The sequence below is a fragment of the Amorphotheca resinae genome (genome assembly GCF_003019875.1).
Source record: "Amorphotheca resinae ATCC 22711 unplaced genomic scaffold M430scaffold_11, whole genome shotgun sequence".
Taxonomy (NCBI): Eukaryota; Fungi; Ascomycota; class Leotiomycetes; order Helotiales; family Amorphothecaceae; genus Amorphotheca; species Amorphotheca resinae.
In genome coordinates, this window is record NW_020194481.1 from 606,729 (window position 1) to 632,242 (window position 25,514).

General features: G+C 51.5%; 11 protein-coding genes across 11 annotated transcripts; 3 read left to right on the top strand and 8 right to left on the bottom strand.

The window, feature by feature from the left end:
- Nucleotides 1–463: 463 nt before the first annotated feature.
- M430DRAFT_145794 (glycoside hydrolase family 27 protein) lies at nucleotides 464–2,543 on the bottom strand (the record flags this gene model as incomplete). The annotated part of the gene is made up of 6 exons (XM_024862973.1): nucleotides 2,158–2,543; nucleotides 1,704–2,106; nucleotides 1,591–1,656; nucleotides 1,403–1,507; nucleotides 1,172–1,353; nucleotides 464–1,122 (listed from the first exon to the last, which is right to left on the bottom strand). Exons 1-6 carry the CDS (start codon nucleotides 2,255–2,257, stop codon nucleotides 464–466), a joined length of 1,515 nt encoding a protein of 504 aa, XP_024717881.1. The 5' UTR covers nucleotides 2,258–2,543.
- A 312-nt stretch (nucleotides 2,544–2,855) lies between these two features.
- On the bottom strand, nucleotides 2,856–4,891 carry M430DRAFT_145798 (hypothetical protein). The gene is made up of 2 exons (XM_024862974.1): nucleotides 4,710–4,891; nucleotides 2,856–4,631 (listed from the first exon to the last, which is right to left on the bottom strand). The coding sequence occupies exons 1-2, from the start codon at nucleotides 4,845–4,847 to the stop codon at nucleotides 2,904–2,906; spliced, it is 1,866 nt and encodes a 621-aa protein (XP_024717882.1). The 5' UTR covers nucleotides 4,848–4,891; the 3' UTR covers nucleotides 2,856–2,903.
- Nucleotides 4,892–5,140: 249 nt separating this feature from the next.
- On the bottom strand, nucleotides 5,141–8,927 carry M430DRAFT_127108 (hypothetical protein). Its single transcript, XM_024862015.1, has 5 exons — nucleotides 8,653–8,927; nucleotides 8,466–8,595; nucleotides 6,143–8,243; nucleotides 5,996–6,095; nucleotides 5,141–5,947 (listed from the first exon to the last, which is right to left on the bottom strand). Exons 2-5 carry the CDS (start codon nucleotides 8,480–8,482, stop codon nucleotides 5,538–5,540), a joined length of 2,628 nt encoding a protein of 875 aa, XP_024717883.1. The 5' UTR covers nucleotides 8,483–8,595; nucleotides 8,653–8,927; the 3' UTR covers nucleotides 5,141–5,537.
- M430DRAFT_178029 (hypothetical protein) lies at nucleotides 8,582–8,898 on the top strand. The gene has a single exon (XM_024863737.1). The coding sequence runs from the start codon at nucleotides 8,681–8,683 to the stop codon at nucleotides 8,882–8,884; it is 204 nt and encodes a 67-aa protein (XP_024717884.1). The 5' UTR covers nucleotides 8,582–8,680; the 3' UTR covers nucleotides 8,885–8,898.
- Nucleotides 8,928–10,242: 1,315 nt separating the features above from the next.
- M430DRAFT_22053 (hypothetical protein) lies at nucleotides 10,243–12,328 on the bottom strand (the record flags this gene model as incomplete). The annotated part of the gene is made up of 3 exons (XM_024864625.1): nucleotides 10,243–10,638; nucleotides 10,691–11,788; nucleotides 11,834–12,328. 3 exons carry the CDS (start codon nucleotides 12,326–12,328, stop codon nucleotides 10,243–10,245), a joined length of 1,989 nt encoding a protein of 662 aa, XP_024717885.1.
- A 378-nt stretch (nucleotides 12,329–12,706) lies between these two features.
- Nucleotides 12,707–13,989, top strand: M430DRAFT_145807 (hypothetical protein; the record flags this gene model as incomplete). Its single annotated transcript, XM_024862975.1, has 1 exon — nucleotides 12,707–13,989. Exon 1 carries the CDS (start codon nucleotides 12,733–12,735, stop codon nucleotides 13,987–13,989), a length of 1,257 nt encoding a protein of 418 aa, XP_024717886.1. The 5' UTR covers nucleotides 12,707–12,732.
- An 86-nt stretch (nucleotides 13,990–14,075) lies between these two features.
- On the bottom strand, nucleotides 14,076–14,483 carry M430DRAFT_178047 (hypothetical protein). The gene has a single exon (XM_024863738.1). It carries the CDS (start codon nucleotides 14,347–14,349, stop codon nucleotides 14,101–14,103), a length of 249 nt encoding a protein of 82 aa, XP_024717887.1. The 5' UTR covers nucleotides 14,350–14,483; the 3' UTR covers nucleotides 14,076–14,100.
- M430DRAFT_69168 (hypothetical protein) lies at nucleotides 14,345–17,963 on the bottom strand. Its single transcript, XM_024869407.1, has 2 exons — nucleotides 17,711–17,963; nucleotides 14,345–17,531 (listed from the first exon to the last, which is right to left on the bottom strand). Exons 1-2 carry the CDS (start codon nucleotides 17,759–17,761, stop codon nucleotides 14,619–14,621), a joined length of 2,964 nt encoding a protein of 987 aa, XP_024717888.1. The 5' UTR covers nucleotides 17,762–17,963; the 3' UTR covers nucleotides 14,345–14,618.
- A 413-nt stretch (nucleotides 17,964–18,376) lies between these two features.
- M430DRAFT_145811 (hypothetical protein) lies at nucleotides 18,377–20,709 on the bottom strand (the record flags this gene model as incomplete). Its single annotated transcript, XM_024862976.1, has 6 exons — nucleotides 19,991–20,709; nucleotides 19,914–19,933; nucleotides 19,776–19,858; nucleotides 19,526–19,726; nucleotides 19,448–19,472; nucleotides 18,377–19,395 (listed from the first exon to the last, which is right to left on the bottom strand). The coding sequence occupies exons 1-6, from the start codon at nucleotides 20,299–20,301 to the stop codon at nucleotides 18,377–18,379; spliced, it is 1,659 nt and encodes a 552-aa protein (XP_024717889.1). The 5' UTR covers nucleotides 20,302–20,709.
- Nucleotides 20,710–21,523: 814 nt separating this feature from the next.
- Nucleotides 21,524–22,673, bottom strand: M430DRAFT_53261 (hypothetical protein; the record flags this gene model as incomplete). Its single annotated transcript, XM_024868362.1, has 3 exons — nucleotides 21,524–21,947; nucleotides 22,003–22,524; nucleotides 22,579–22,673. 3 exons carry the CDS (start codon nucleotides 22,671–22,673, stop codon nucleotides 21,524–21,526), a joined length of 1,041 nt encoding a protein of 346 aa, XP_024717890.1.
- A 1,132-nt stretch (nucleotides 22,674–23,805) lies between these two features.
- On the top strand, nucleotides 23,806–25,048 carry M430DRAFT_22058 (hypothetical protein; the record flags this gene model as incomplete). Its single annotated transcript, XM_024864626.1, has 2 exons — nucleotides 23,806–23,930; nucleotides 24,010–25,048. 2 exons carry the CDS (start codon nucleotides 23,806–23,808, stop codon nucleotides 25,046–25,048), a joined length of 1,164 nt encoding a protein of 387 aa, XP_024717891.1.
- Nucleotides 25,049–25,514: the final 466 nt, after the last annotated feature.

The following is a 25,514-nucleotide window of genomic DNA, read 5'->3' on the forward strand; positions in this document are numbered from 1 at the left end:
TCCCAAAAGAAGCACCTCGCATAACTAAGTAGGTAACTAACTCTCTATTCCATTCCCTACCCACTCTTCCCCCCTCCCCCTCCCCCTCCCCCCTTCTCCTCTTCTCAACTAGGTAGTAACCCAAGCATATAACCCCATCAGCAGTTCTTAGACCGTGTTTCAAAAACTTCAAAAACAGGGCTCTTTTGCTGCTCGTTATATTTTGGTTTTGGCTTTTATTCTTAAGCCCGACTGGCTGGGTTTCTTAAAGGGGGGTTGGCTATATACGACGTAGAGAACTGGGGTCTTATATTTTGGATTTCAAATACTGATTTAGAGGTTATGCATATGCATCTTGTGTCAAATTGCTGGGTATTGGATATTTTACGATCTGTAGTTACAGTGATGATGATGATGATGATATGATGACTTTGCATTTTGATGTATGTCCAGCCTCTGCACTTCCCCAACTCCCATGCCTTACTTACAATTCATCCCTCTTCGCCGTTCCCGTAGACACAGCTCGTAATCTGAACATCGCAGCGCCGTGCGGGTCAACGGTCGCGGTGAGAGTTCCCGAGGGCTGGACCGTAGTCTCGATGTTCCCGAGCAGCAGAGAGTTTTTCCTCGCCAAGCCTTCCGCATAGCTCGTTCTTGTTGCGTTGTAGCGTCCTCCTGCTCCTACCGTGGTGGCATTGTATCCCGTGGTGGTGTTTGCGGTTGCTGAAGAGCTGGAGATGATGGCTTGGGCTTCGTCGTTGCTCATCCTGTTTGCCCAGAGATCGCGGACCTCCCATGGCATCTTGACTTGAGGTGCGGTGCCGGCTGGCCCGTTGTCGATGAAGATGTCGGCGAGGGTGGCGTTCATTACTGTGCGGGCGTTGTTGCCGTTGATCAAGAGCACCACCATGTCGTTTTGCTCACCTCCAGTGGTAGATTCCAGATTCCCGCTCCACATCTGGATGGCTGCTCGACCGTTGACGTCGGTCTCGTCAGTTGTATATATCCATCTCCTGGCGGCCGAACTACCGCTCGGATCTTGGTTTACTGCAATAACAGCTGCGTTGGACAAGATTGAAAGATCGGCAGGGGAGATGACCCGGAGGTCATTGCCGAGGATTAGAGGGCTTTTGACAGCCGCCCCTGGAATCAAGTGAGCTTTTGGCCTACAACGCTGGGGTATTCAACCAACATAAGCTGAAGTGGGCAACATATTCTGCATCTGTCATAGCTCCATTCCCAACTTCCAGCATATCTAAGTCATTCCAAGCGCCGGGCTGGGCCTTGGAAGTGATAAACGATGCTTTGTTCATGATGTTGGTCACTGAGCAATGGAAGCCCGGCAATCCACAGTTCCATGCATCTGGCCCATCGCTGCTCGAGGTCAGTCTACGCATGAACAAGGTTGTGAAAGACTCCATACCATGGACATCTTGAGTCTGGCCTATCCCACGAATCATAGACATCTCCAGAAATCCTCCAACTATTGGCAATCGTACTCCCCCAGTTCCATGGGTAATCCTCGCCCCTGTGAGGTTTCGAATTAGTATTTCCACTCACCAGCAAAGACCAGGGCTAGGAGCAACTACGATAGAGGGGACAGGATCTTACCAGTTGCAAAGCGAGTATAAAATCGGACGTCCCGTAGCATTGAGGGCCTTGGACATCGTCGCATATCTCCAGGAATCAGCATAAGGTTCTCTGAAGCAAACATACTGACCCACCTCGTATAGCTGATAAGTTGGTTCCCAGCCTGACCCTCATTAAAGCAATTATCATATTTCAAGTAATCGACACCCCAGCTGGCAAACGTATTCGCATCAACAGTTTCATATCCCAGACTCCCAGCATACCCACCACAGGTGTATTTGCCCGCATCGGAATACATGCCAAAGCCCAAGCCGAGGGCGTGCAAGTCATCAGCCACCGCTGCCATGCCGCGCGGGAACTTGGCGGGATCCGCAATGAGCGAGTTGTTGTTGCTGGCATTGCGCCCCAGGCTCCAGCAGTCGTCCAGGATCACATAGTGGTAGCCCAAATCCTTGAGCCCGTAGTCCACGATCAATTGAGCTGTCTGGAGCAGCAGCGTCTCGGAGACTTCACAGCCAAAGGAATTCCAGTTGTCCCCTGGAGCGGTCAGTCAGTGTTGATGGGGATCTGGGGAGGGGAGGGACTCACAGCCCATTTGCGGCGTAATAGCTAGTCCATTATCAAGCGCTCCAGCCGTCGAGGCAAGCAATGCCGCCGTGACAGTAAGGGATGTCCTTCTGCTAACCATACTTTCTGTCCGTTTCAACAACCCAAAATCATATGGAAATAGCCTGCTGTAATTCAACTCATGGAGACATCCCACATTATGTAGAGCGGTATTCGCATGACTTTCCACGAACCCCGGGACCCCATCTGTAGCGGGGTATATTGTCCCAGGACCGAACAACAGGCGTTGTTGATCTTCCCCCGCGAAGTGATAGAGCGTCCGATTTAAGTTCAGCACTGCAGTTTGCTTTTTCTTATTTAGCCGTCAACCCCGCTTCCTCCCCCGATATCAAGCCCCTCACAGCTCCCCTGCATTCTGCATTACTGCGCGCCAATAAAAAGCCTCCAAAACCATTTGCTTTTCTCTCACTTCAAGATCTCAATTCTGTACTCAAGAGATACGAAATCCCGAGTCTTTAACCGTTTTTGAGCTCTCGAGCCAAGACGGTAACCATAGGCAATAAATGTCTTTAACCGGAAAGGGGGTTAGGGAACTCCCGTTGTTAATTGCAGAGCCCATGCTTGAAAATAAAAAGCGGTGCAAGGATCTGTGAGACCTGTCAGAGACTCCCTGGAAGAAGAGAACAGGACGAACATAGCCAATCAGATTCATGAAACTCATACATAACAATATAATACATCTCTCATGCCGCGCGAGTATGTCCAGCCTACCCGCCCCGGACTGCATGGCCTACAGCGCCGGCCAGCTCCCCAAATACAACCCCCTTCAGGACCGCTTCCCCCATATCTTCAGCCCAGTGTCCCGCGTCCTTCAGCCTCTTCTTCCACCCTTCTTTCTCCTCATGACTCAGTGCTTCCCATGATTTCCCACCATGTGGTCCATGTACCTCCTCCTCATGCCAATCAACCTGAATGACGGTCTCGGAATCCGGAGTATCACGAATAACTACCACGCCTGCTCCTTCACCAGTCTTCACACTTTGAATGAATTCTGTAAATGGGAGGCCTGAGCTATCCTCGGGAGACTCGGGAGGCACATCGAATTTCTCTGCGTTGCGTCCGATATATCCTTCGGGGAATGTGTAAGGCTTTCCAATTCTTTCTTGCCAGGAGACGGGTATATAGTTCGTCGCGTTGAGGAATGGACGTACGCCACCTCTGATTTCAAGGACTCCCTGTAAGAGTATTGCAGCCAGGCACACTGCTATCATGGATACGAAGATGCCCATCCCGAAAGTGGCTGCTCCAGAGGCTTGAGCCACGACGTACCTTGGTGTTTTTGACTGCCCTTTTTTGACAGACAAGGGGACAGGGAAAAGAGGAAATGTGTGTACAATAACAGTATTGCCCACGCTCACGCTTGCTAATTTTAGATACTGAGGTGGCGTGCTCGCCGATACAGGATGTGCCGGGGGTGTGAAATTTGAGAAGTTGATATCTGTTATCGGAAATGAATGGACCGATTTGAGAGTGCGAAATGGTTTGATCTTGGACATCATATATACTTTGCCTTCGACTTGGAAATCAACCGTGAACAGCGATATCGAAATGTCCTGTCCTACGACCGCGATAACGAATTGCGTGTAGCCTTGAGGTGTGGAAGGGGAGATAGGTGGTGTCAGATTCGAGACAGCCAGACCAGAGGCTTTTGTAACGTTCGATGGTAACCGATATGAATGTACAAGGCGGCTTTCGCCCTCGCCGCTGGGTGGGAGGCGTAGAATCTGTAGAACCGCTCCTCCATTACTATGAATATTTGTGAGCATAAGTAGGTAGTCTTTCGTTAACCATCTCAGCGCCCGAAACTTCGGCACGGTTGGTTTCTCCAGGCTTTTCGAAGCTGGCGTAACGTATACGCATTTTGGCTCATCTTCATCGGTCTTCGAAGATATCTTCTTGACGTAGACATCGTGTTCGTCACAGTATGCAACTAGATATTCAGAGTCCCCAGTTTGTATAAAATCAACATCTTCGACCTCCTTATTGCTCTGCAAAGCTCCTCTCGAGTTCGGTGGTGATATTGTCGAAGTATCGAACAGCACAAGCTCCGAGTTCTTAGCCAGCCCTGTCGCCACAGCTCCGAGTTGAGGTTGATCTGGGTAGGGTTTCGAGAGTCGCAGAACCCTCTGGTATGAATCCGTCTCCGTCCCTGCAAATAACGTTGATCTCGAGATCTCAGTGATCTTGTGCGTGGTAGGCTTGTCGGCCGTAGACCCTTCTTTCCCTTCTTCCACCGGCTCTATCCCAAAGACTCGAAAATGGTGATTCTTCCCCTTCGCTACCTCGCTGGGACTAGAGTTGACCCCCGCATATACCAATGTCGCATTCCCTTTGCGCTGGCCCACTGCCAGACTCGCGACGTTGTCCTCGTTTTTGCTGAGGTCGATTTCGGCCGCTTCCACCAACTCAGTGGATTTCGAGGCGTCTAAAAGTGTCTATACACCAGCATAGTTAGACCCAGCATAATCAGATAGGAAAAAGAGAGTGCGCGCAAAAGAGCGAGCTCAACTCACGATCTTGTTTCCCACACCACTTCTTCCCGCGCCTCCACCACCTCCAACTACCAATCGCGAGGAATCGAGAGGGTCGAAAGCACAGGCGTAGAGGGGATACGACAGTGTCGCTTTCGCGGAAGGTATTAGTGGAGCCATGGTTCAATTTGATATAGAAAGTAAATGAAAGTTGAAACTTCAACCTGTCCAGATTGACAAGGTAGGGGGGCGTGGAGCTCGAGACCCGTTGATCATGAAGCCGATCACCAACGCTAACCTAATTGGAACATCAAAATCTGGGGCAGAAGATTGGCTTAGAAAGAGGGGGAGGAGGCGGAATAGGATGCCCTTGTGGAATGTTTCTGCTTGGAAAAAGAAAATAGAGGGTTATATCGCACTTCTTAGTTTAGACTCAGTCATATACTTCTACAATCATTTTATTCCGCTTTAGTCTACCTACACTAAACGCCGTTTGTTCTCTGGTATGGCCCACGTCTCATAACCATGTTCTCATTCTGAGGTGCAGAAGGCATCATAAACACCCGCTGTCTCAGATTCCGAGAAATAGAGAAGCAAAAAAATACGCAAAGCATGCCCTCATCTGCTGATTGATGGCCATAATTAAGCAACAACCTTGAGAGCAATCACTATCGCTGCAATAAAGCGCACCCAGAGCACAATAAGCCGCTTCCCAAACGCCGGGAATTCATGCTGAATGTATGTGCGGATCCAGCACGAACAATGCGCCTCGTTGCAGTGAGTGAAATGAAATGAAAACCCCGACCATATCTTCCATCATCATAGTAAGTCATCAACGTGATCATAACACCTATGCATTTTTGGAACCGCTTATTTGGCGTGCTTACGGAAAGCCAACAAGTCGGCCAAGCTGGCAAGAGTGCATCCATGCTTGAGGAAGTCATGTTGCAACAGCTCGTTCGCGGAAGCTCTGCTACGAATGTCGACGCAGAGACAGACCGACAAGAAAGCCTTCAACTCCTTGCTGAGCTTCTCGGGCTTCTTCAAACGGGGTGTGCCATTTGTTGCGATGAGGTAAAGTGCCTTCAGCGGCTCCTCATTTAGATAGGGCGGCTCCGATTCAATCATCTCAATCGCCATGATACCGAGGGACCAGATGTCGACCTTAGGACCATATTCCTTCTGCTTGACGACTTCGGGAGCCATCCAGTACGGCGTACCGACCATAGTAGCTCGCTTGGATTTGGACTCCGTGAGCTTGGCGCAGAATCCAAAATCGGCTATGCTGTATTAGCAACAAACAAGGGTCAAATAGGGGAGATCCTTACTGATCTTGACATTACCACGAGCATCGAGGAGAACGTTATCACTCTTGATGTCGCGATGGATGATGCTTTGTTGATGAAGATGCTCAAGACCACGACAAGTCTGTTGTATTGTCAGTATTGTAGGGTAGGAAGGTATATGTAGTTTACCTCAAGACAGATGGTAGAGATCTGGTCCTCAGTGATTACAGCGTTATTATCAATAACGTCTGTCAAAGCACCTCCCTCCATATACTCCATGACAACCCAGAGCTCCGAGTAGTTGTTACGCAAGAAAGCATCGAGAAAGTTCACGATGTTTCTGTGTTTGCTGTCCTTCATGACCATGATCTCATTAACGATCAACTCCTTTCGTGGTTGGTGCGCCAAGTCCATTTGCTTGATGGCAACCTGAGCCTTGCTTCCCTGCTGGCGAACCACCTCCCTAGCAATTGGCGACAGTGGGTTCTCCTTAACCTTAGCAACATAGACTGAACCAGAGGCACCCTGGCCGATCTTCTTCTGCTTTGAATATGACATGTTAGGATCATCCTTGGAGACAGCTTCCTTCAGCTTCGCCATAACTTCGTTTTCAGACATGGTAGACATCCGAACATCTTGCTTCCGCTCAGTAGCGGCAGGCTTGGCCGTCAAAGCAGCTTCAGCTGCCTTCACAGCGTCGGTCTGAGCACCGTTGGCGGACGAAGCTCCATTCTGCGGCTTGGCTGCAACATTAAGAGGCTTGACTTGGTTGACTGGCGCAGGAAGACGAGAAGGAGGGGTGTTCTGCTGCGCATTTGCAGCGGAGCGACTTGATGATTGCTGGGATCCGTTGGTGCCATTTTGATAACGAGCATCTTGAGTACGCTGGGTGCTTTGATCAGCTCGTGCAGCAGGTGATCGAGTTCCGCCATTCTGCTCTCGGACAGAGGAAGAACTGGTCTGAGTGGTAAGCGCAGGGCGAGAAGAAGAATTGCTTGAAGTGGGAGCGGAAGGGGCTTGTCTCTGGGTTCGGAGGGATGCAGATGCTTGCGCCTGCTGAGCTTGACGAGCCGCGGGGGTAGGAGGTGCAGCTCTAGAGGGGTTGTAGCGGTCAGTTGTGGAGCTGCCACCTCCGAAGCCACCAATCTCCTGCTTAGCGATCGGGGTTCGAGTCTTTGGGAGTGATGCGTTATAAGCCTCCATATCCTTTCGGTTCTGCTCCTCGATCTCTCTCTCACGCTGGCGCTGCTGCTCGAGCTGCTTCTGACGCTGTTGCTCACGCGATTCAGGATCAACATAGTTGGAAGCCATCTGCTGCATCTGCTGGCGTTGTTGCTGCGTCTCGGGCGCTGTTGGTCGAACTGGTGTGCTAGCACTGCTGGGAGACGAAGATTGAGAGGTACCATTGCGCTGCGTGGGCGGGGCTGGTCTCGGGGGGGCAACGTTGGTTCCGTTCATAGAGTAACCAAGTTGCTTGTTTTGATTTGCAGTGGCAGGAGGTGTAGGGGTCATGCTAGAGTATTGCTGAGGGTTTTGTGCACGCTTGGTGATATCAGAGTAGAACTCCAATACCTCAAATACGGCTTGCGGGTTGCGCTCGTAGTCCTCCTTGGTAATAGCGGACGAGTTGAGGAGCTTTGACCACTCAGGGGGCAAGCCCACAAACTCCCCAGTCTGTGGATCGAATCCGACATGGACAGAATGGTTGAAGTTGGTAGGGTTGCTAACACCACCCATGCCAGGGCAACGGGCGTAGATGAAGTCAATCCACTCATACAATTCGTCGTCGCCCTTGACCTTGATCTGGAGAGTTCTTGCGCCATTGTCATCGTCGCCAGGGTTGGTCGAAGTACCATTGAGCGATCGCTTGATCTCGAACATCGTACCAGCGGCCTCAACACGAGAGACACCTAGAACATCCTTTAGGACGATCTGATAAGAGACTTTGCCAGCTTCAGTCTTGTGGAAATCAAGGGTCTCCTTTCGCAATATGAGCCACTTTTGCTTCCATGGACTAATGAAGTTCTTGCCCTCCTTGACGGAAGCCCAGCCCTCCTTAATGACGGCGACACCTCCTTGGCCATCAATGTTGGATGCCTGACGTGCAAGGGGAAGGGATACGGTTGAGCCGGTGTAGGTAGAAGTTGCAGTGCGGGTGATGGGTGAAATGCTCATTTGAGACATGTTGCCCGGAAGGTTGGCGGTAGTAGGAGTGAGATTAAGTCGGGGTCGGTCGGTAGGGGGTCGAGGGGCAGGTCCAGGGTTCATGAACTGACCCGGAGAGTACATACTGTAGAAGACAGTCAGCAGCTGCGGCAATGCATCACAATATCAAAGAATAATAAGGGATAGTTGTGACAATTGTTTGTTAGGGGGGGGGGGGGATGAATTGGTGCACGCGTGGTGGGCAGCTTGCTCTGTTTACATTCAATGCGAGGCTTGCGGGGCTCTGCTTGTAACAAACATGACCGGCGCGCGGGGAATTGAATAATTCATAGATCGAAATACGTACGTGTTTGAAGAAGCCATGTTCACAAGATGTGCAGAGATTATGACGACAATGGCTCTCCTGGTATTCTCAAAGACTGTTGTAGGTAAGAGGACTCGCTGAAGGGTATCTTAAAAAGAAATCGTTGATCGTACTAGAAGGGCTTGATTAGAAGACTAGCAGGTAAGGCATGGATCATCAAGCCACATACAAGGTAACAAGTTACACTCAAGGCTGGTATGAGTGTGATGGTCTGTCCAGATCGAGGTGAGGCTCGATCTGTTGGAAGGTGGAGGAGCCTCGCTGTGCCGAGACGGGGGGGAGAGAAGGGGGGATGCGACCGCACAGTGCTCCAGAGGTGTCGAGACTGTCGTCGACAGCCTAGCAGAGGATCACCCGCGATCGATTCGGGGGGGGAGGGTGGAGAAAACGAAGGGCGGTGATGTTGTTGGTGTTGTCGGGATGGGGAGGTCAGTTCCAGCTTTGGGATTGTTGTAGTGAGAGGTTTGGCAACCGTGGTGAAGAGACGCTAAGCCTCCGTTCTAGCGGATTCGGGCCCGGCTCCACACCACGTTCGCATTCACTTTCACGAATCACGCGTTTGGCCTGGCCGTCCACGCTTAGCCGATCTGCGCCTAGCGCGGCGCGCGATATGCGATAGGGAGGGAAGCGCCAGAGAAGCGCCAACTTAGGCGGTTTAGTCAGCAAGGAGGGGCGGATGGGCGTGATCGCTGCAGTGATAGGACAGACTCTAGAGGCACCGGATATTATGATATATTATCGAGTGCTGTGCCAACAACTGCTATAACTTCTAAGAGGCCGCAAGAGAGTTGTATTACACGGATCCTGATTGATACACTACATACCTTACCTGCCGCTGTACCTCCTCGAGTCCCGCATCTGGTCCTCGGTGAGTGCCCTTTTCCCCTGGCCCCATCAGCCAATAGCAATAGCTGATATCTAGCCAGGCTCTAATTCTGTCACAATTTATGGTGTCCGTCCATCCCTGTGCCGTTTCAGACAGGGAGGCCAGCCCCTTTTCCCCTTTGCTCGGAACATTTCAACCAGGGCGCGCCTCTCTATTGGTTCATGCAAGATCCGCAACGGCTATGTACTCCGGACTGCACCTCATCTCAAGTATGCAGGTCTGTCCTGTACTCTGTATTCTAGTGATCGCCCAGAACCTCTGAAGCCGCTGCCACTGCCTTGCCTTACAGTTAGTCTTACTCCGTGGTTGTACATAGTATAGACATGGTGTACTCCGTACAGCAGTGAGCGGGCAACCACAGGAGCCACACACGCTTGTCTGGCGGCATGCTGCGCAAGGTCCAACCCATTTTTGAACAGCCCTCTTTGAAACATATCTTACTACAGAGTTTACTACAGAGTATAGTTGCATCCCCCATCTTGCCTACCATGTTTCTGCTCAACGGGTCTTGTCGCAGGATTTCTGTCTGCCACCTCATGTGAGTGGCTGGAACAACTGCTTTGAATCGTGGAGACACGTGAAGACTGGGGCTGCCACAAGTGACAAGAGCGCTGTGACTAGCTCCTGCGCAGATCTTTGGCACTTGATGTGGTCTAGTGAATAATCTCTCTGATCCCGACACACGATCATCAGGAGCTATATCTCAAAGACGAATCTCCTTTCTTCTTTCGCCTACGCTACACTGCCATATACGCTGTGTACATATATATCTGTCTGACAATAGCTTCTGAACAACGCTAGCAAGGCGGCGACATTTCTAAAGCTAGTCTCTCTAAAGCCTTGTACGAGTATGACACCCAACCCTTAAAACCCTTAGCGAATAGGAACTTCCGCATCCTGCCCTTCAAATGCTGGCAACTCTTTTTCGATATCAGCCCAAACCTTCGTGCCCTCGACCAATGATTTGATAGCTGCCAAAATCTTGTCCTCGTCTGCACGGACCTGCTTCGTCGAGTCCCTGTCCCGGAGGGTATAGGTACTGTCCTTGACGCTCTGGAAATCAATCGTGATACCAAGAGGAGTACCCAATTCATCATTTCGACTATATCGCTTGCCGATTGACGCTGACGAGTCGTCAACTCGACTAGAGACACCCAAGGTACGAAGCTTGTTGGACATATGCTTAAGAAGAGGTTTGAAGCTCTCGTGGGAAGAAAGAGGAACGAGCAGGACTTTGGTGGGCGCGACCGGTGGTGGGAAAGAGAGAACCTAGATCTGGGTTAGAGCCGAGGCTATTAGTTTGGGAGTTCAAAGGACTTACACCACGTGCTTCATCACCACCCTCACTACCACGAGTCCAGTAGTTATGTTCGATGAGGGCGTAGAGAATTCTGCCAAGACCGAAAGAGGGCTCAATGACATTGGGAGTGAACTCCCTTGTGTTCTCGACTCGTGTGCGGCGTTCGATAACGATCAAGTCCTTGCTAACCTCAACCTTACCATTACCAACACCTTCAACATCGATGATGATCTTGCCAGTTGACTCGAGCTCCTTTGCAAGAACCTCGCGCTTTTCTTGCGGGAGGGCTTCAATAGCAGCTTCGACAGTCTTGCCATCTTTCTTGAAATGAGGGCCAAACTTCTTCTTGTCCAGCTCGATCTGCCATTCCTCGACACTGATCGGCTTCTCTAGTCTTTGTCGGACCACTAGTGGTGCGCCAGTCTTCTTAGCGTGAACAGTAAGATCATAAGCACTTCTATCCGCACAGCCAACACATTCAACCCAGCCATAGCTGGTAAGAAGCTCAGCATCCCAGCAGTCGGCAGCATAATGAGCCATCTCATTAGCCATGTGCTGTCTGAATCTGAGTTTCGACTGGTCGACACCGATCTTCTCCAAAAAGAGCTGAATACGTGCCAAGAAGTAGCCCAGGGTCTCGTTGTCCACAGTGCCATCTGCAACAGCCTTGCCAATAGAGACCTTCTCTACATGTGTTTGGCCAGCCAGTTGCGTATGTCGGTTTAGCAGGACAAGCTCAACGTCTTTGACCTCGTCAAAGCGGGCATGCTTCTTGCCACCCTCAGGATCAACGTAGTGCTCAATCTCAGCCATCAGGAATTCGCGGACACGCAGAAGACCGGCACGGGGAGAGATCTCATTTCTGAATGACTTGCCAATGGAGGCAGATGCAAATGGCATTTGGTGTTGGTTGAACTCGAGGAGTTTTGCGAAATTAAGGAACTGGCCCTGTGCGGTCTCGGGTCGAAGGTAACCTGGCGCGTTGCTGCTTGGACCGATAGAAGTCTGGAACATGAGGTTAAAGGCCACAGGTGGGGAGGGTTCGACGCCGGTATTGGGGTTCTTAAGCTCGTACTTCTTGATCAACTGACCAAGTTCCTCGCCATTGTAGTTATCAATCTACGCAAGTTAGTCTTTGCATTAGAAGAATTATGGTGACCGTACCTTTGCTAATACTTCCTCATATTCCTTAACAACCGCGTCATCAAGTTTGACAGCCGTGGTCGCCTTGACCTTCCGCTTCTTCTTTTTGGGGTCCTCCTCCTTCTCTTCAATCTTGACACCCCTAGCCTCCTTGTCGCCTTTCAGCCTTGCCTCCAAGACCTCTTCCACAAAGTGATCCGCCCTTAGAATCTCGCCGTTCTTTGGGTCCTTGCACATCCAGTCGGCAAACTTGTCCACGTGCCCACTTGTCTTGAGGACCTCAGCGGGTGTCAAGGCTGTACAATCCACTTCCAGCATATCCTCCTCCAAGACAAAGTGTTTGCGCCAGATATCAGTGACGTTCGCCAGCAGGGCACAACCAGGTGGGCCATAGTCGTACAGACCAGCAACCCCACCATAAATCTCGAAGGAAGGAGTGTAAAACATTCGTCGCCGGAGCATAGAATCGAGGACGGGGCGGTCAAGGGGCTGGCCCTTCAACGTCGTAGCTGCCATTGTGCTGGGTGGGATGCGATCAGATTTGCGCTGTGGGGTTTGATGTCTGTTATATTGTGGAATAGCTGTGAAGCATCTGGAGGCAAATTGTGGAAAGGATTTTTGCCGAATAGCAGCAGTACGTGCGAAGCTGCAAAAAGATTTCATTCACCCAAGATTGCTCCAATCAAGACGTTGTTTCCTTTGTTTGGAGTAAATCTGTGGTTGTGACTCTCCAGAATTTGAGAGCCTTGCGCTAAACCTCCTCGCTAAGACGTTTAAGTGGTATTCTGAATCTGCTTTACCGGCTTTTGGCGTACTAAGACCAAGCTGGAATAGTCGAAGTCAACTGCCAAAATTATTTTGAATCCCCAGTTTGCAAGAAATTCACGTTGGAAGTTGGAAGATTAAACCGCAACACTACAATGGGGTCAAAACGATCCAATCCCTCGCCCAAGGCGGCGCTGCCCTTCAGAACAGGCAATAAACTAAAAAGGCAAGATTTACATGTCAAGCAAAAGAAAGCCCGCGACAGCCAACGACGAGATGAACGCTTCAGACGGAAACGAGAAGAGGACCGAGATCCAGAATTAAGGAGGGCAAGACTAGCCAAGAATATTCCTCATACGATTGACAAGAAACGTGTCTGGGATGATGTAGATGGGGATGGGTTAGACGTCAGTGTGGACGTAGAGCAGTTGAAGAGGAGGCGCATAGAAGAAGCAGAGGCCGCCGAGCGGGAGGGGTCTGCCGCAGATGAAGAAGAAGAGCACGACGACGATGTGGACAGCATGCTCGACCCCGACTCGGATTCTGAGAAAGAAGGAGACGCAGAAGAAGACGAAGAAGAGAAATCCTCGCGCCAACGGCAACGAGCAGCCTCCAACGCTCCGTCAACTACCAGCACCAACCTCGACCTCACGCCCTCCTCCCTCTCCCTCAAATTCCCAACCCTCTTTTCCGACGAACCTCCTCCAGTACCTAAAATACTAATCACCACCTCTCTAAACTCGACTCTACACACCGAGGCCCAGCTCCTTTGCACCCTCTTCCCAAACAGCAACTACGTCCCGCGCTCGTCGCACCGCTACGGACACAAATTCTCGCTGCGCGAGATCTCCAAGTTTGCTGCGAACCGCGAGTACACCGCCGTCGTCCTGCTCAAGGAGGACTACAAGAAACCCACCGGCCTGAGCATCGTGCACCTCCCGCACGGCCCCACCTGCCATTTCTCCATCGCAAACTGGGTCGAGGGCAAGAAGCTCCCCGGGCACGGAAACCCCACCAATCACTACCCGGAGCTGATCCTGAATAACTTCCGCACGCCGCTGGGTCTGCTGACGGCGCGGCTGTTCCTGACTCTGTTCCCGCCCCGGCCGGAGTTGCAGGGACGGCAGGTCGTCACGCTGCATAACCAGCGGGATTACATCTTCGTGCGGAGGCATCGCTATGTTTTTAGAGAGAAGCGCGAGACGGAGAAGAGCGTCACAGGGCCAGATGGGAAGCCGGTCAAGGGCGTAGAGGGTATCAGAGCCGGGTTGCAGGAGTTAGGACCAAGATTTACGCTGAAGCTGCGGAGGGTGGATAAGGGAATCGGGAGAGCGGGGAGCGAGGGCGAGGATGCGGTGCAATGGCAATGGAAGGCGCATATGGAAAAACAGCGCACGAGATTCAATCTCTAGCGCTATATATATATATATTACGAGTCTTGAAATTTAAATTTTACTATGAAAGTCCATCTTCAATGTGCAAGTCCTGCTATATATGAGGCTGATGAATTTTGATATTTCCCACTATCTACACTTCTTCACCACAAGAGACCACAAGATCATCGTCCCAAAGGCTGGCTCTACGGGTACTTTAACATGTAGAGGGATACAACTATGACGAGAATACTTCAAGAAATAGGAATATGACTTTGACTGAACAGAACAGAACAAGAGCGTAAGGAAGGGGAGAGGGATGAGATAAGAATGATGGGAAATATCACCAAGTGGGCAAGCAAGCAGTAGATAGAAAGAACTTATATCATCAATTCTCATTTGCGTTGCATCTCACATCCATCCCCTCTCCCCCCTTCATTTTCACAGTTATCATTCTATTGGGTTTCACAGAAGAATCAATAGAATCTGTTATTTATATTGGGCGACACAGAAAACGAATCCGTGATGACATCCCTCATCATCTCTCATGCTCCCACACTTCCACAAGTTCAAGAATTATAGATTATCATCTCGCGTATCAAGAACTAAATAATCCAACGAGAGCGAGAGAGAGACGGAGAGAGAGATACGCAATATAATACCGTACCCTAGATCCTGACGCCCGTATCCATGACCCGGACATAGTTCGCCTGAAACAGTCCCGTCTTGCCCATATACGTCCCGAAATACCAGTCCGTGTTGACATCCTTGCACTCCTTGATCTCCGCGCCCTTGGGGAAGAGCAGCTCGTCCTCGGCGTCGGCCGTCGGGTACCAACCCCAGATCGCGACGGCCGTCATGCCCACGCCTCCGTCAGGCGGGAACCCGGTCTCGGGTGGCGGGCCGGGCGAGCTGGCTGGTGCCGTCTTCATGACATCGTTCGTCACTAGTCTCTTGTGGGATCGGTCGCCGCTGATGTGCACCCCGTTTCCCCAGCTCCATTGCTGGAGCTCCCCGCTGGAGTGGTCCTTGGATGGGCTGGGCTCCTCGATCAGACCGCGGCCGCCAACGAGGTCTTTCACGATGACGCGGCGTTGCCCACTGCGGTTATCTTCGAAGCCGACGACGATCATGCGATGGCCGCGCAGACAGCGGCGCCAGCCATTCGGTCCATTTTCAGCGCTGATCCGTCGGGAGGTGACGAGCTTCGGGTAGCAAGTTGCACAGATATCATAGTCCCCGGGTTGGGTGTTGGGAACTCTGCTAGTACAGGAGAAGCAGTGATACCGACTGCTCGTAGGCTGGATTGGATAACGACAGACGTCGCAAGTTGTCACAAAAGTAAGAGGCTTGAATGACCCGTAGCTGGTCACGTTTGGTCCCGTGAGAATGGTCGCCGATGGAGGCGCCCTGTGATCCTGACTTGGCAACAATGGTGCAACATAAGTTTCAGAGGGTTTGTAGGTGAGGGGCAGCAAGGAATGCGTGCAGCATCTTCCTTGGTTAACACAGAGGTTGCAGAATCCCCAGTCACCATCATTACAAACGTCGCAGCGCCAGTAGCATTCGTTCGTCCATGCTAAACAATTTGCACAGAAGACACCACTTTGTAGCCTCCTCTGTGGATCATCGGTAGTGAGCGTTCTTCGTCCATCAGCTCCTCCAGCAGGGATTTTCGGAGGGACATAACGACTCGCATGGAGCATGTGTGGCCTTTCTGCGTCTGGCGGCAACACTCCGGAAAGGGTCTGGTTTTCCCATTTCGCAAACGCTGCATAGCCAAATCCAAACCAGTACAAGCAGCCTTTACCTGCCCGGTAACATTGAAGGCAGATGTTATAATTGCCGCCAGAACAGATACCACAGTTGTAATGGAGTTCGTATTCAATATGTGGTCTGCTACACCTTGCGCATGTTATAGATGGCTCGGGGTAGAACTCTGGTCGAGTTCGTGATGTCGACGAAGATGAAGAAGTTGGTCTAGAGCCACTCGATATAGCAGTAACCTTCTCGGAGAGTGAGAGTTGTGAAGGAGCACGAGGCGATAACGGGAGGGGTAGTAAGGACCGGTCGACTTCTTCTGTAGAGGCGGTCCATGAAGCAGAGGTCGGCACAGAGATCTCAACGGGTGGGGCTGTGCGGATTTTAGGCATAGTTGTAGAAGTAACTGTAACTGCTGAGGGTTCTTTGGGTCGTAATGGTATGTTGGTCGCGGCACTAGAACTGGATGTTGGTGCTGGCTGAGATTCTCGCGAAGATCGATCAGAAGTTGGTAGTTCAGCGCCGGGCCGGAGAGTTGGATCTGTACTACTTCTTGTTTGTGATATTGTCAGTGGTCGTACAGCAGGTATCTGCGTTGAAAGCGGTCTACCACTGAGATCGGTCTGTGATCGGGCTGCAGGGCGTGATTCCACGATTACGGGGGCGGTAGCACTTCGACCGCTACTCATAGTCCTCCTTCTCCTCCTCCTAGCCTCATTACTGGCATTGAGCTCGAGGTGAGCTGACTGGACCGCGCTCATAGATGGTGGTGGTCTTCTCTGCTCATCGACCACAGTGGCTCCGCTGGGTGATCTGGAGTGAGTCCCGTGTCTCCTCGTCGTTCCACTGCTCCCATCGCGTGATGCCTCTCTTCCTTCAGTAGCAGAACTCCGAGTCTGTGAGCGTCTGCCACTCGCATCACTCCTTCTGGCTGGTTCTTGCCTTGCCCTCTCACTCTGTCGTCTCCTGAACGCCTCAGCAATCCTCTCACTAATCTGGTCTTCTTGATTGACATCAATATTCTCGAGGTCTATTCCATCCAGAAGTCCCTCTTCCCTGATCTGACGTAGAATTTCCTCCTCCATTTCGCGAGAATCGATGTCTGATGAGCTGATCAAGGACCGTAGAGATGACTGGTGTTCAACCTGGCGTTCCACCGTACGGTGAGTTTCTTCATTTCTCCTCCTTGACTCCTCTTCGCTGCGTCTGCGTCTCCGGTCCTCGTCCCGCGCTCCTGGGCGGAGATTTATATCGTCCCGGGCTCTTCGATATTCAGCCTCTGCTTCTCGCCGTCGCCGTCTCTCTCGCTCCTCCGTGCCTCTATTGTCCCTGCTATGATCCCGACTAGACTGTGATCTGTGCGCGTAAGATCTGCCCTCGTCCCTTCTTCTATGCTCCCTACGAGCTGCTTCTGGGGGCTCTACCCCCACCTCCCTGAGGCTCATATTCCTGACCTCCTCCATCAATCTCCTATCTTCATCTTCCGCAATCCTCTCCCGTAGGGTCTTCTCCCGGATTTCTATTTTAGGTAGCACCTCGTCCCCCGGCTTGTACCGCTTCTCCATCTCTCCCTTCTCCTCCTCGCTCTTCGCCTTCTCCGGGTTCGCCGCCAAGAACATCTCTAGCAGCGTAGTCACCGTCGCATTATGCTTCGTGTCTCGCACCGGCGCACGGCATGACGGACAGGTATACTGGCTCGAACCACCAGCATTCCGCGAGGCAGTCAGCTGCCAGTTGAACCATTCCTTCAGGCACGATCCGCAGAAGGTATGGAGGCAATCGAGGAGCGTCAGAGGCTGGTAGAGGACCTCCGTGCAGATCTAAACGCGCCGCAGTATATCAGCATCCTTCCCTAACCATACGGGCAAACTCGAGAATCAGAGTCCCAGGTCTGCGGGCGTTGCGCAAATCGCACAGTCGCAAACATGCGTTGTCTGCTCTGCCCTCGCCAGCGGGGTAACAGATGAATGATCTCGGGGGGGTCCTATCCAAAACTTACAGAGCACATCAACTCCCTCTCCAGATCCAGGCCACGATTCTCCGCCTCCATGGCTTTGCGGGCCTGCGAAATTGGCAGTTTCCAGACGTTTTGGGCGATCGACTTTGCAGTGTGGGGGTTTGAAGGGCGTCAGCACATGGTTACACGCCGTGTGTGAGATGTGGTCGCGGGGATTGGGGAGGATGCAGATACACGATATGCAGGGTCGATCGAAGGGTCAACCCTCACGGATAAATGATGACGGGGTTGCCGGTTGCAGCAGGATAAGTTGAGACTCTGCTGGGGGGATATTCTACGACGTCTTGGTTTTTTTCCCTGCTCGTTGCGATGCTAGGAAGTCTTGGGAAAGCGTGTAGTGGAATGCATAATGAATACGAGTCAGGCGGCTCCAGAGCACCCAAATGTTCTGACGTATCTATAGACATCGAATTGCCTCTTTAATATATAGCTGAACCTTCTGGATTCTTGGAATTATAGGAATGATGGTCACCCTTTGTAACGCACGGCATCAAGTCGGAAACCACATGTGGACGGCGTGAGGGGGTCCGGAGATCTATCACCTTAGGAGCACCACTATACACGGCCCGCTTTTGAGGATGATACTGCTCTTGAATTATCGGGTCTATCTACCTATATTTATTACTTTTCTTTAGAACACCGTCTATTCTAATGACTTGTTCCCAGAAGCTGGCTCTCCTTCACGAATTTATAATACCTCTTCTTCGTCATGTTTCTCCAGGATTTACCCCACTTGATCACGGCCAAGAAGGACAGGACTTGGGCCATGCCGACGAATGCTGCCACGAGGAAGGCATTCTGGTAACCCATATTGGTCACCCACGGCGTGATCCCGTACCCCACTGCAAAGCTCATGGTGTTTCGGATGATGATCACGGTTACCATCGCCTCGCCGCTTAGGTCTTTATACGAATCGATACAGTAGCTTACGCTCAGCTGCACGCCAATCGAGTTGCTACACGCGATGACACCCATGGCGAAAATGAGTCCAAACCAGTGGACGTGGTGCTGGGCCCCAACTCCCCAGAGGATCAAAGATCCAGGAACGAGAATCACAGAGATCCAGAAGAGCCACAGACGATATTCGCTCTCTAGGACACCTCCGTTTCGACGGGCTAGCCACAGAGTAACCCGGTCCCCAATTACTCCTGCATAGAAAGAGCCAAATGCGACACCGATTATAGGACTCAGATAAGCTAATCCAACCATCGAGGAAGGGAAGTTGTAAGGCGGTGAACTAAGAATGAGTGAAGCCGTTCCGTTCAACACGTTGAACCAGATCAAGGTACTGCCGTAGGAAAAGCCCGCGTAGACAACGGATGGAAGCGACAAGAATAGGAGGGGTCGTACCATCATCCGGAACAGATGAAAGTCGCGTTTCTTATCAAGCAGTGCGAGCTTCTGGAAGTATGTCTTCTTGGTGTACTGCACCGATCCCACCCCGGAATCAGAGTTTGCAGCTAAATTGTCGACTGCGGCGGCACTCTTCTCTGGGTCGGCTTCTACTGAAGGAGGTGTGTCTTTCGGGGTAGCAGTGCCTGGCGTAGCGGGCGTTGACACCATCTCCAAAGGCACGCGGTCGTAATTGGTCTCTTCCATAAAGAAGAAACAGAAGACGAAACCAACTGCCAAGAAAATAGCACACCAGTACATAACCCACTTCCAGCCTATTACATGATCAGTATTCACCTATCTGCTGGATACAGGGTCAGGACTTACCTTGGCCATCGTTTATGAAACCAGCCTCGAGTACAATTAGTCTTAAAGCTCAACTCGAAGATCAAGTCAAGGACTTACCAAGAGAGGAGCGAGGAAGTTACTGCCAAATAACATGAAACCATAGCCCCCCATAAATTTACCACGTTCGTGCGTGAACCAAATGTCCGTGATCGAGATCTCAACAAGAGACTCAATAGGTGCGCCAACAAAGCCCTGGAGAATCTTGCTCCCTATCCAGGCACCATTCGTCTTGGTATATGGTACCCATATCATAATACCCTGGAAGGATTAGATACAAGTTGGGATTTTAGACTTGTGCTTTACTCACCAGAGTGGCCACCATTGAGAACAAGTATACTGGCCGCTTGCCGAACTGCAATGCTACTGCTTGCCAGAAGAGACAGCCCCAGCCTTCCAACAGTCAGTCTCCAACCATGATATTCGGACGAGGCAGACGTCGACGCACCTAAGAAGAGGAACATATAGCTAAAGAGAAAGAGTATCAATTAGCCATCAAGCTAAACCACGAGGAAAGGTACATACCCAGTTCCTGAGTTCAGATCCCCCAACGTTAACCCCGTGTCTTCAGAGATAGGTTCCAGGACACTGTAGACGACTGCTGAAGCAATCCCAACCATCAACGTAAACATGCCCTGCGAAGCCGTGGCCAGCCACTTGCGCCGGAGAGACCAATTCAGCGGATCATCTGGATCCGCTGAAGGGGTGGGCACAAGAACAACATCTGTGCCAGAGGCATGTTTTCCCCGAATCGTCCCTTCGAGATCGACAAGATGAACTGTGCCAGGGATGGCGGTCTCGTCAAGCTGACCATGGCGAAGCTCTGATTCCTCCATGGAGACAGAATGGGGATGGAAAAGAGATGAAACGATTTAACAACTGACTGCCATGTAACAATAACGCCAAGGAGATGAGTGAGCCATCGTTTTATAGAAACAATGATACATTACACAAAGCGACGCGACAATCTCTGGTTCTAGATTTTAGACATTATCATCCCCGCGACTCCATCAAAAGGCGGTTCTGTGATAAGACAGCTAGCTGCAGGGTTGATTGGTATCATGATATGAACGATATTCGGGGATCAACAATATTACTTCCCCAGGGTGGGATATCGATGGGATGACTACCTCGATACGGGCATAGGATACGAAAACGTATAAGAAGCCTCACCCCCCATCAAGTACCATCACGGAGAAGAGCGCGTTGATAAAGAACGCTACCCCAATCTCGGCCAACAGCATTATTGGACGAGGGAAGTCAATACACATTATTAGTAATATACAAACCCTATTTGTTCAAACCACACTAGGAATCAATCCTCATATTGTCCCATTGCTTTGCGCTTACAGCTTGAGATCAATAAATATACCAAGTGCTGTTGTTGATCAAGTATACGTATACCTAGGTAGGTAGGTATGTATCAAATTGCGGGGATGCGTGATAATTGTGTTGACCTTTATAAGGCTGCCCCCGGAGATAATATTGTGTTGGCTATCGCCGAAAGACTATGCGGTTAACTTGTGAGTCGCGATACTCCGTGAACGGGGCCAATCACCAGCACGTCATGTGTACTGTAACATTCCCCTTCCGCTCTAAGATCAACTCGTTGTCTCCAAGGAATAGAACGAGTGTTAAAGCTTCGTACGTGCCTGGGGGCGGAATCCACCCTCCTGTTGCCAAATAAACTATCCTCGATTCTTTTGCTGCTTAGACCGGAATCCAGAGGGAGACTGGATAAGGCTGTCTGTGGATCATATGGTTCAGTATATAGGAAGGCAGAGACCAAGGTAGAGAATGGCCACGACTTGCTATTGAAAGCACTGAGCGGGAAAGGATTGAGCCGATATCCGAGAAGCAAAAGAGCTTCGGGAGAATGCTGCATATAGCATAAAGCATTGGTATCGAGATCCCATCCAACGATTTCAGAGTATCAAAACCTTCACCCAAACGCCGAACCAGGCCGTATATTTTTCCTTTCCCGTCCCTTAAGAAAGTCGTAAAAGCCGCTAAGGGTACATCAAAGTCTATGGTCTTAAAAGGCCGTCATCAGAATCGTCACCTGGATCTCCTATCTCCGTTATCCGCCCATATAGCGGAGTCTGTGATCCCTTCTTTATTATCACTAGCACATCTTTCGCGTTCTAGCTTCATGGGCATGATCATGGCCAACTCGGGGCAGTAATCAAAGATTGCTCTCCGCCGCTTGGGATCCTTCCATACAGCGTCCGCCAGCTGCTGACCTCCGTCTCGAACATGGAACCCCAGAGGCCTTTCGCGCCAGATGTCGCCCACCGATAGTTGTTTCAAATGTTTAGCATTCGCAATGTTGGCGCCAGGAATATCCACAACCCTTTCTGTGAACCACTGGTCCTCGGGTTCCGTATCGTTCTGGCGCTTGTTGGACCCCAATATTTGCTTTATCGTCTTCACTCGTCGTAGTGATAATCCTCCATTGGTAGCATAACGGTCGTCCAGTGTTCTATGTACCATACAAGTTAGAACAATATCTAGGACTAACTCAAGAGTGCGTTTACCTTGACGCCGCGGCCCAATCATATTCCAACCAGTCATTCAGACTGTCCGCTGAATTTGCACACATGATGCTATCTGACTCAAACTGGAGCAGGTGTTCCACCCCGGGCAAGAATTCATCATAGAACCGCATGTCTGTGAGCATCCGATAGACATGCTCCTTGTCTCCAAGATTCCAAGGCTCCGGCATAACCAGCACGTCCAACTTCCCATTCTGCTCGTGGAATTGCGTTGCAAAGCTGCGGCGCACGCTCGTCACGCTCTGGTTCGACCCGATGAACATAAACCTCCAATCCGCAGGCACGACGTACATCATGTGGAGGAGTTGCGGCAAGAGATGTCGGAGAGGTCGGCCCTCAATTATAAGGGCAAGCCGCGAGGAGTTGAACTGCGCTTTCGCATCGTGTTCTGGATGCCAGGCGCCGCTGACCGCAGTTATATTCTCGGGGGAATCGTTTACGTTGGTAAGGACCGTGTCTCTGACGCTTTGACCGTGAATGGGCAGATACTGTGCGATGATCCAGCTGCGCTTCGAATTAGCATCATCCCGGGTCTCTCTCGGCGCTCTGGATACTCACGTTAATATCAGAGACAGCACGGCCAGAATCTTTGTCCGATTAAGGATGAATACCGAACTGCCAAGGGAGCCGAGCCTAGGATGGCCCATCGACATGTTGAGGCTGCGACTAGTCCTTCTAGAAGAGGCTGGATCCCCTCGATTGTGGCGGTCGATCCCAGAGGCGTCCCAGAAGCAGGGAACTGAAGGTGAGGAGAAACCTAATGAGGCCTTGAATGATGAAGTTGCATGTCGGGCCTTGGGATACTCGGTGCAGTCAGGCTATGGGTGCAAGTGAAGTGCAGGTCTGGAGGAGTAATGGTCGTTCCCGTGGCTGAAGTACATGATCGTATTTGACAGCGTTACCAGGAGGGATCTGCTCTCATTCTTTGTACCAGAATGGCGCTGGGAGAAGGAGACCCCTGCTGGGACAATTCAAGGGGTGTCGCATAGAGAATTCTGCTGTGGGAATATTGGCATTGAGCAGATTTCATTGGACAATTATGGCCTAGTATAAGCCGTTATGATGTGCCCACCCCAGGCATCTTTAAACGAGTCTGACGAGAGACCCGCGAGCCGGGAGGTGGGGTTCAACCGTCAAACTTTCGAACGAAGGATTCGAGGTGCGAGCAGGGGGGGCATGTCCTTTGCGTACGTATGAAGAACATGAAGATGTAGGTCCCTATGAAGATGATGGAGACAATTAGTGATGGAGATGGATCTGAGATTCTGAGCTGCTCTCTCTCTCCTCAAATTGCCCCTGCTGTGTCCCGCACAGGCACGGCGGATATCCGTCCCGCTGTTCCAAGTCAACGGACGGGTACATCCGACTACTGCTGTACCAAGATACGTGCTGGATGGTTGACAAAGGCATCAACAATAACAACCACAACAACGATGTTTTCCTCTTCCGCAACTCAATCAGTAAGACACAGTGATCGGCACATGAAGAGCTGACCCGCATCATCCGAGGCCTGTCATCCCCATCGAATATCATCCCGGCCGCGTAGACCCTGGCAAGCCACAGCCACCTCCGCCGCAGGATCCCTTGTTCTTCTTCTCAGACGGCGTCCCTCCTAAGGTACGCAGATAACCTTCTCGCGAATTGTCCCTTGCGCCGGCTTTGCAGCATGAATATCACCGACGACTACTCCCTCTTGTCGTGACATCGAAGACTGAGGAAGGGCTGCTCTTGCCAACCGTTCCATTGCAACGGGAACGGGTCAATCACCGCTGCGAGATGCCCGCGATGGGTTCATCTTCCACCGAGATATCTATGGATACCGCTTGGGAACGGACGAAGGCAGCCGGGATCGCAGCATGGTCGAAGACGACGCGGAGGATGCGAGCCACGGCCGCCGTGATACTTTTCCTGTACGCCTCAAGTCCAATGCTTCGAGCTTCTCTCTCTCTCCTCTCTCGCAGATGCTAATTGATACAATGCGGGATACAGGACCGTCAGCTTCTTCCTCCTCGGCCCCCTCATCCCCAGCCAATCAAGCATGAGCGTGCCTAACGTTGAGCTTAACGCTGTAGAGGCACCCCGCTCTCCCTTCAATGCCTCCAAGGTTGCCCTCCTGATCGAGAACCGCGTGAACCCCGTCCTGGCGCCGCTCATGCTGCACTTCATGTCCGTGGTCCCGCCCGACTGGCGCTTCCACTTCATAGGCAGCCCCGAGAGCGTGGCCTACATCAACGGCAGCCGCGCCATCCGCGACGCCGTCGCCATCGGCAAGATGGACCTTTCATACATCCCGGCGAACATGTCAACCAGCAGTCAGGAGGAGATCAGCCGTTTCCTGACGACGCTCTGGCTCTATGAGACGCTGCTGTACCCCGCAGAGTGGCTGCTGATTTTCCAGACCGACAGTATGCTGTGCGCCAACAGCCGTCAGAGCCTCGATAACTGGCTTGAATACGACTGGGTGGGCGCGCCCTGGAGTCCCGGCTCCGGGTTTGGAGGCAACGGCGGACTGAGCTTGAGGCGTGTGAGCAAGATTATTGATATCCTAAAGCACCAGACACGCATCCCACACACAGAGCCTGAAGACGTCTGGCTCTGCGATCGGCTTGGCCACCGTCCCGATGCCAAGATGGCAAACGGGACAATGTCGCTCGCCTTCTCAGGGGAGATGCACGCCGGGGGTGTCCAGACGGTATCCCACAAGAAAGGCCGGCAACCGCCTCTCCCAGACCTCCCACTCGCAGGGCCGCTCGAAGCCGGGCTGGACGAGTGGCGCGACGGCTTCTACGAGCCGATGGGCTACCACACGGGCAGCAGCGGCGACACGCTCCACTCGCCCATCTGGGGCACGCCGCAGATGCGCAAGCACATCTGGGATTACTGCCCGGAGGTCAAGCTCATGCTCAAGATGGACGCGGCGCAGTACGTTCCCGGCAGCTGCCACGATTACTGGAAGCGCGCCGACGAGACGGAGATCATCGATGGTGTCGAGTATCCTTTGCTCCCTGCGGGCCTCGCGCCTTGGTAAATGAATCTCTGAAACTCCTTAGAATAATACATTTTTGATTTTTTCCCCCCTTTCCCCCTTTACGTTATGGAATTGACGGGATGCAAACAATAGAAGGCAAGGAGGAGCAGCAGGTGTTGCGGGATAGAAAAAAATGGCGTATTAGGGAAAGGAAAGGTTTATACATGGGAACGGGGGGGCGTTTGGATGGGCTGATCACTTTGCTTTGCTTTGCTTTGCATCGGATCGCCATTAATTGTTCGTTTATTTATGACTTTTGAGGGGGGTGGTTGTGGGATTAGAAAGCTAGGTAGGTAGTAGGTACCTATGTAGCTTTGGAGTAGGTAGGGCAGAGAGGGGGAGTACAATATCCACCTCATGATACTGTTCTGTTACTCTACTCTCCTCAATCAATCAATAAATCCCGTTTGATATTCACCACCACCAACCAACCAACCAACCAACCAACCACTACACTAAGTACTTC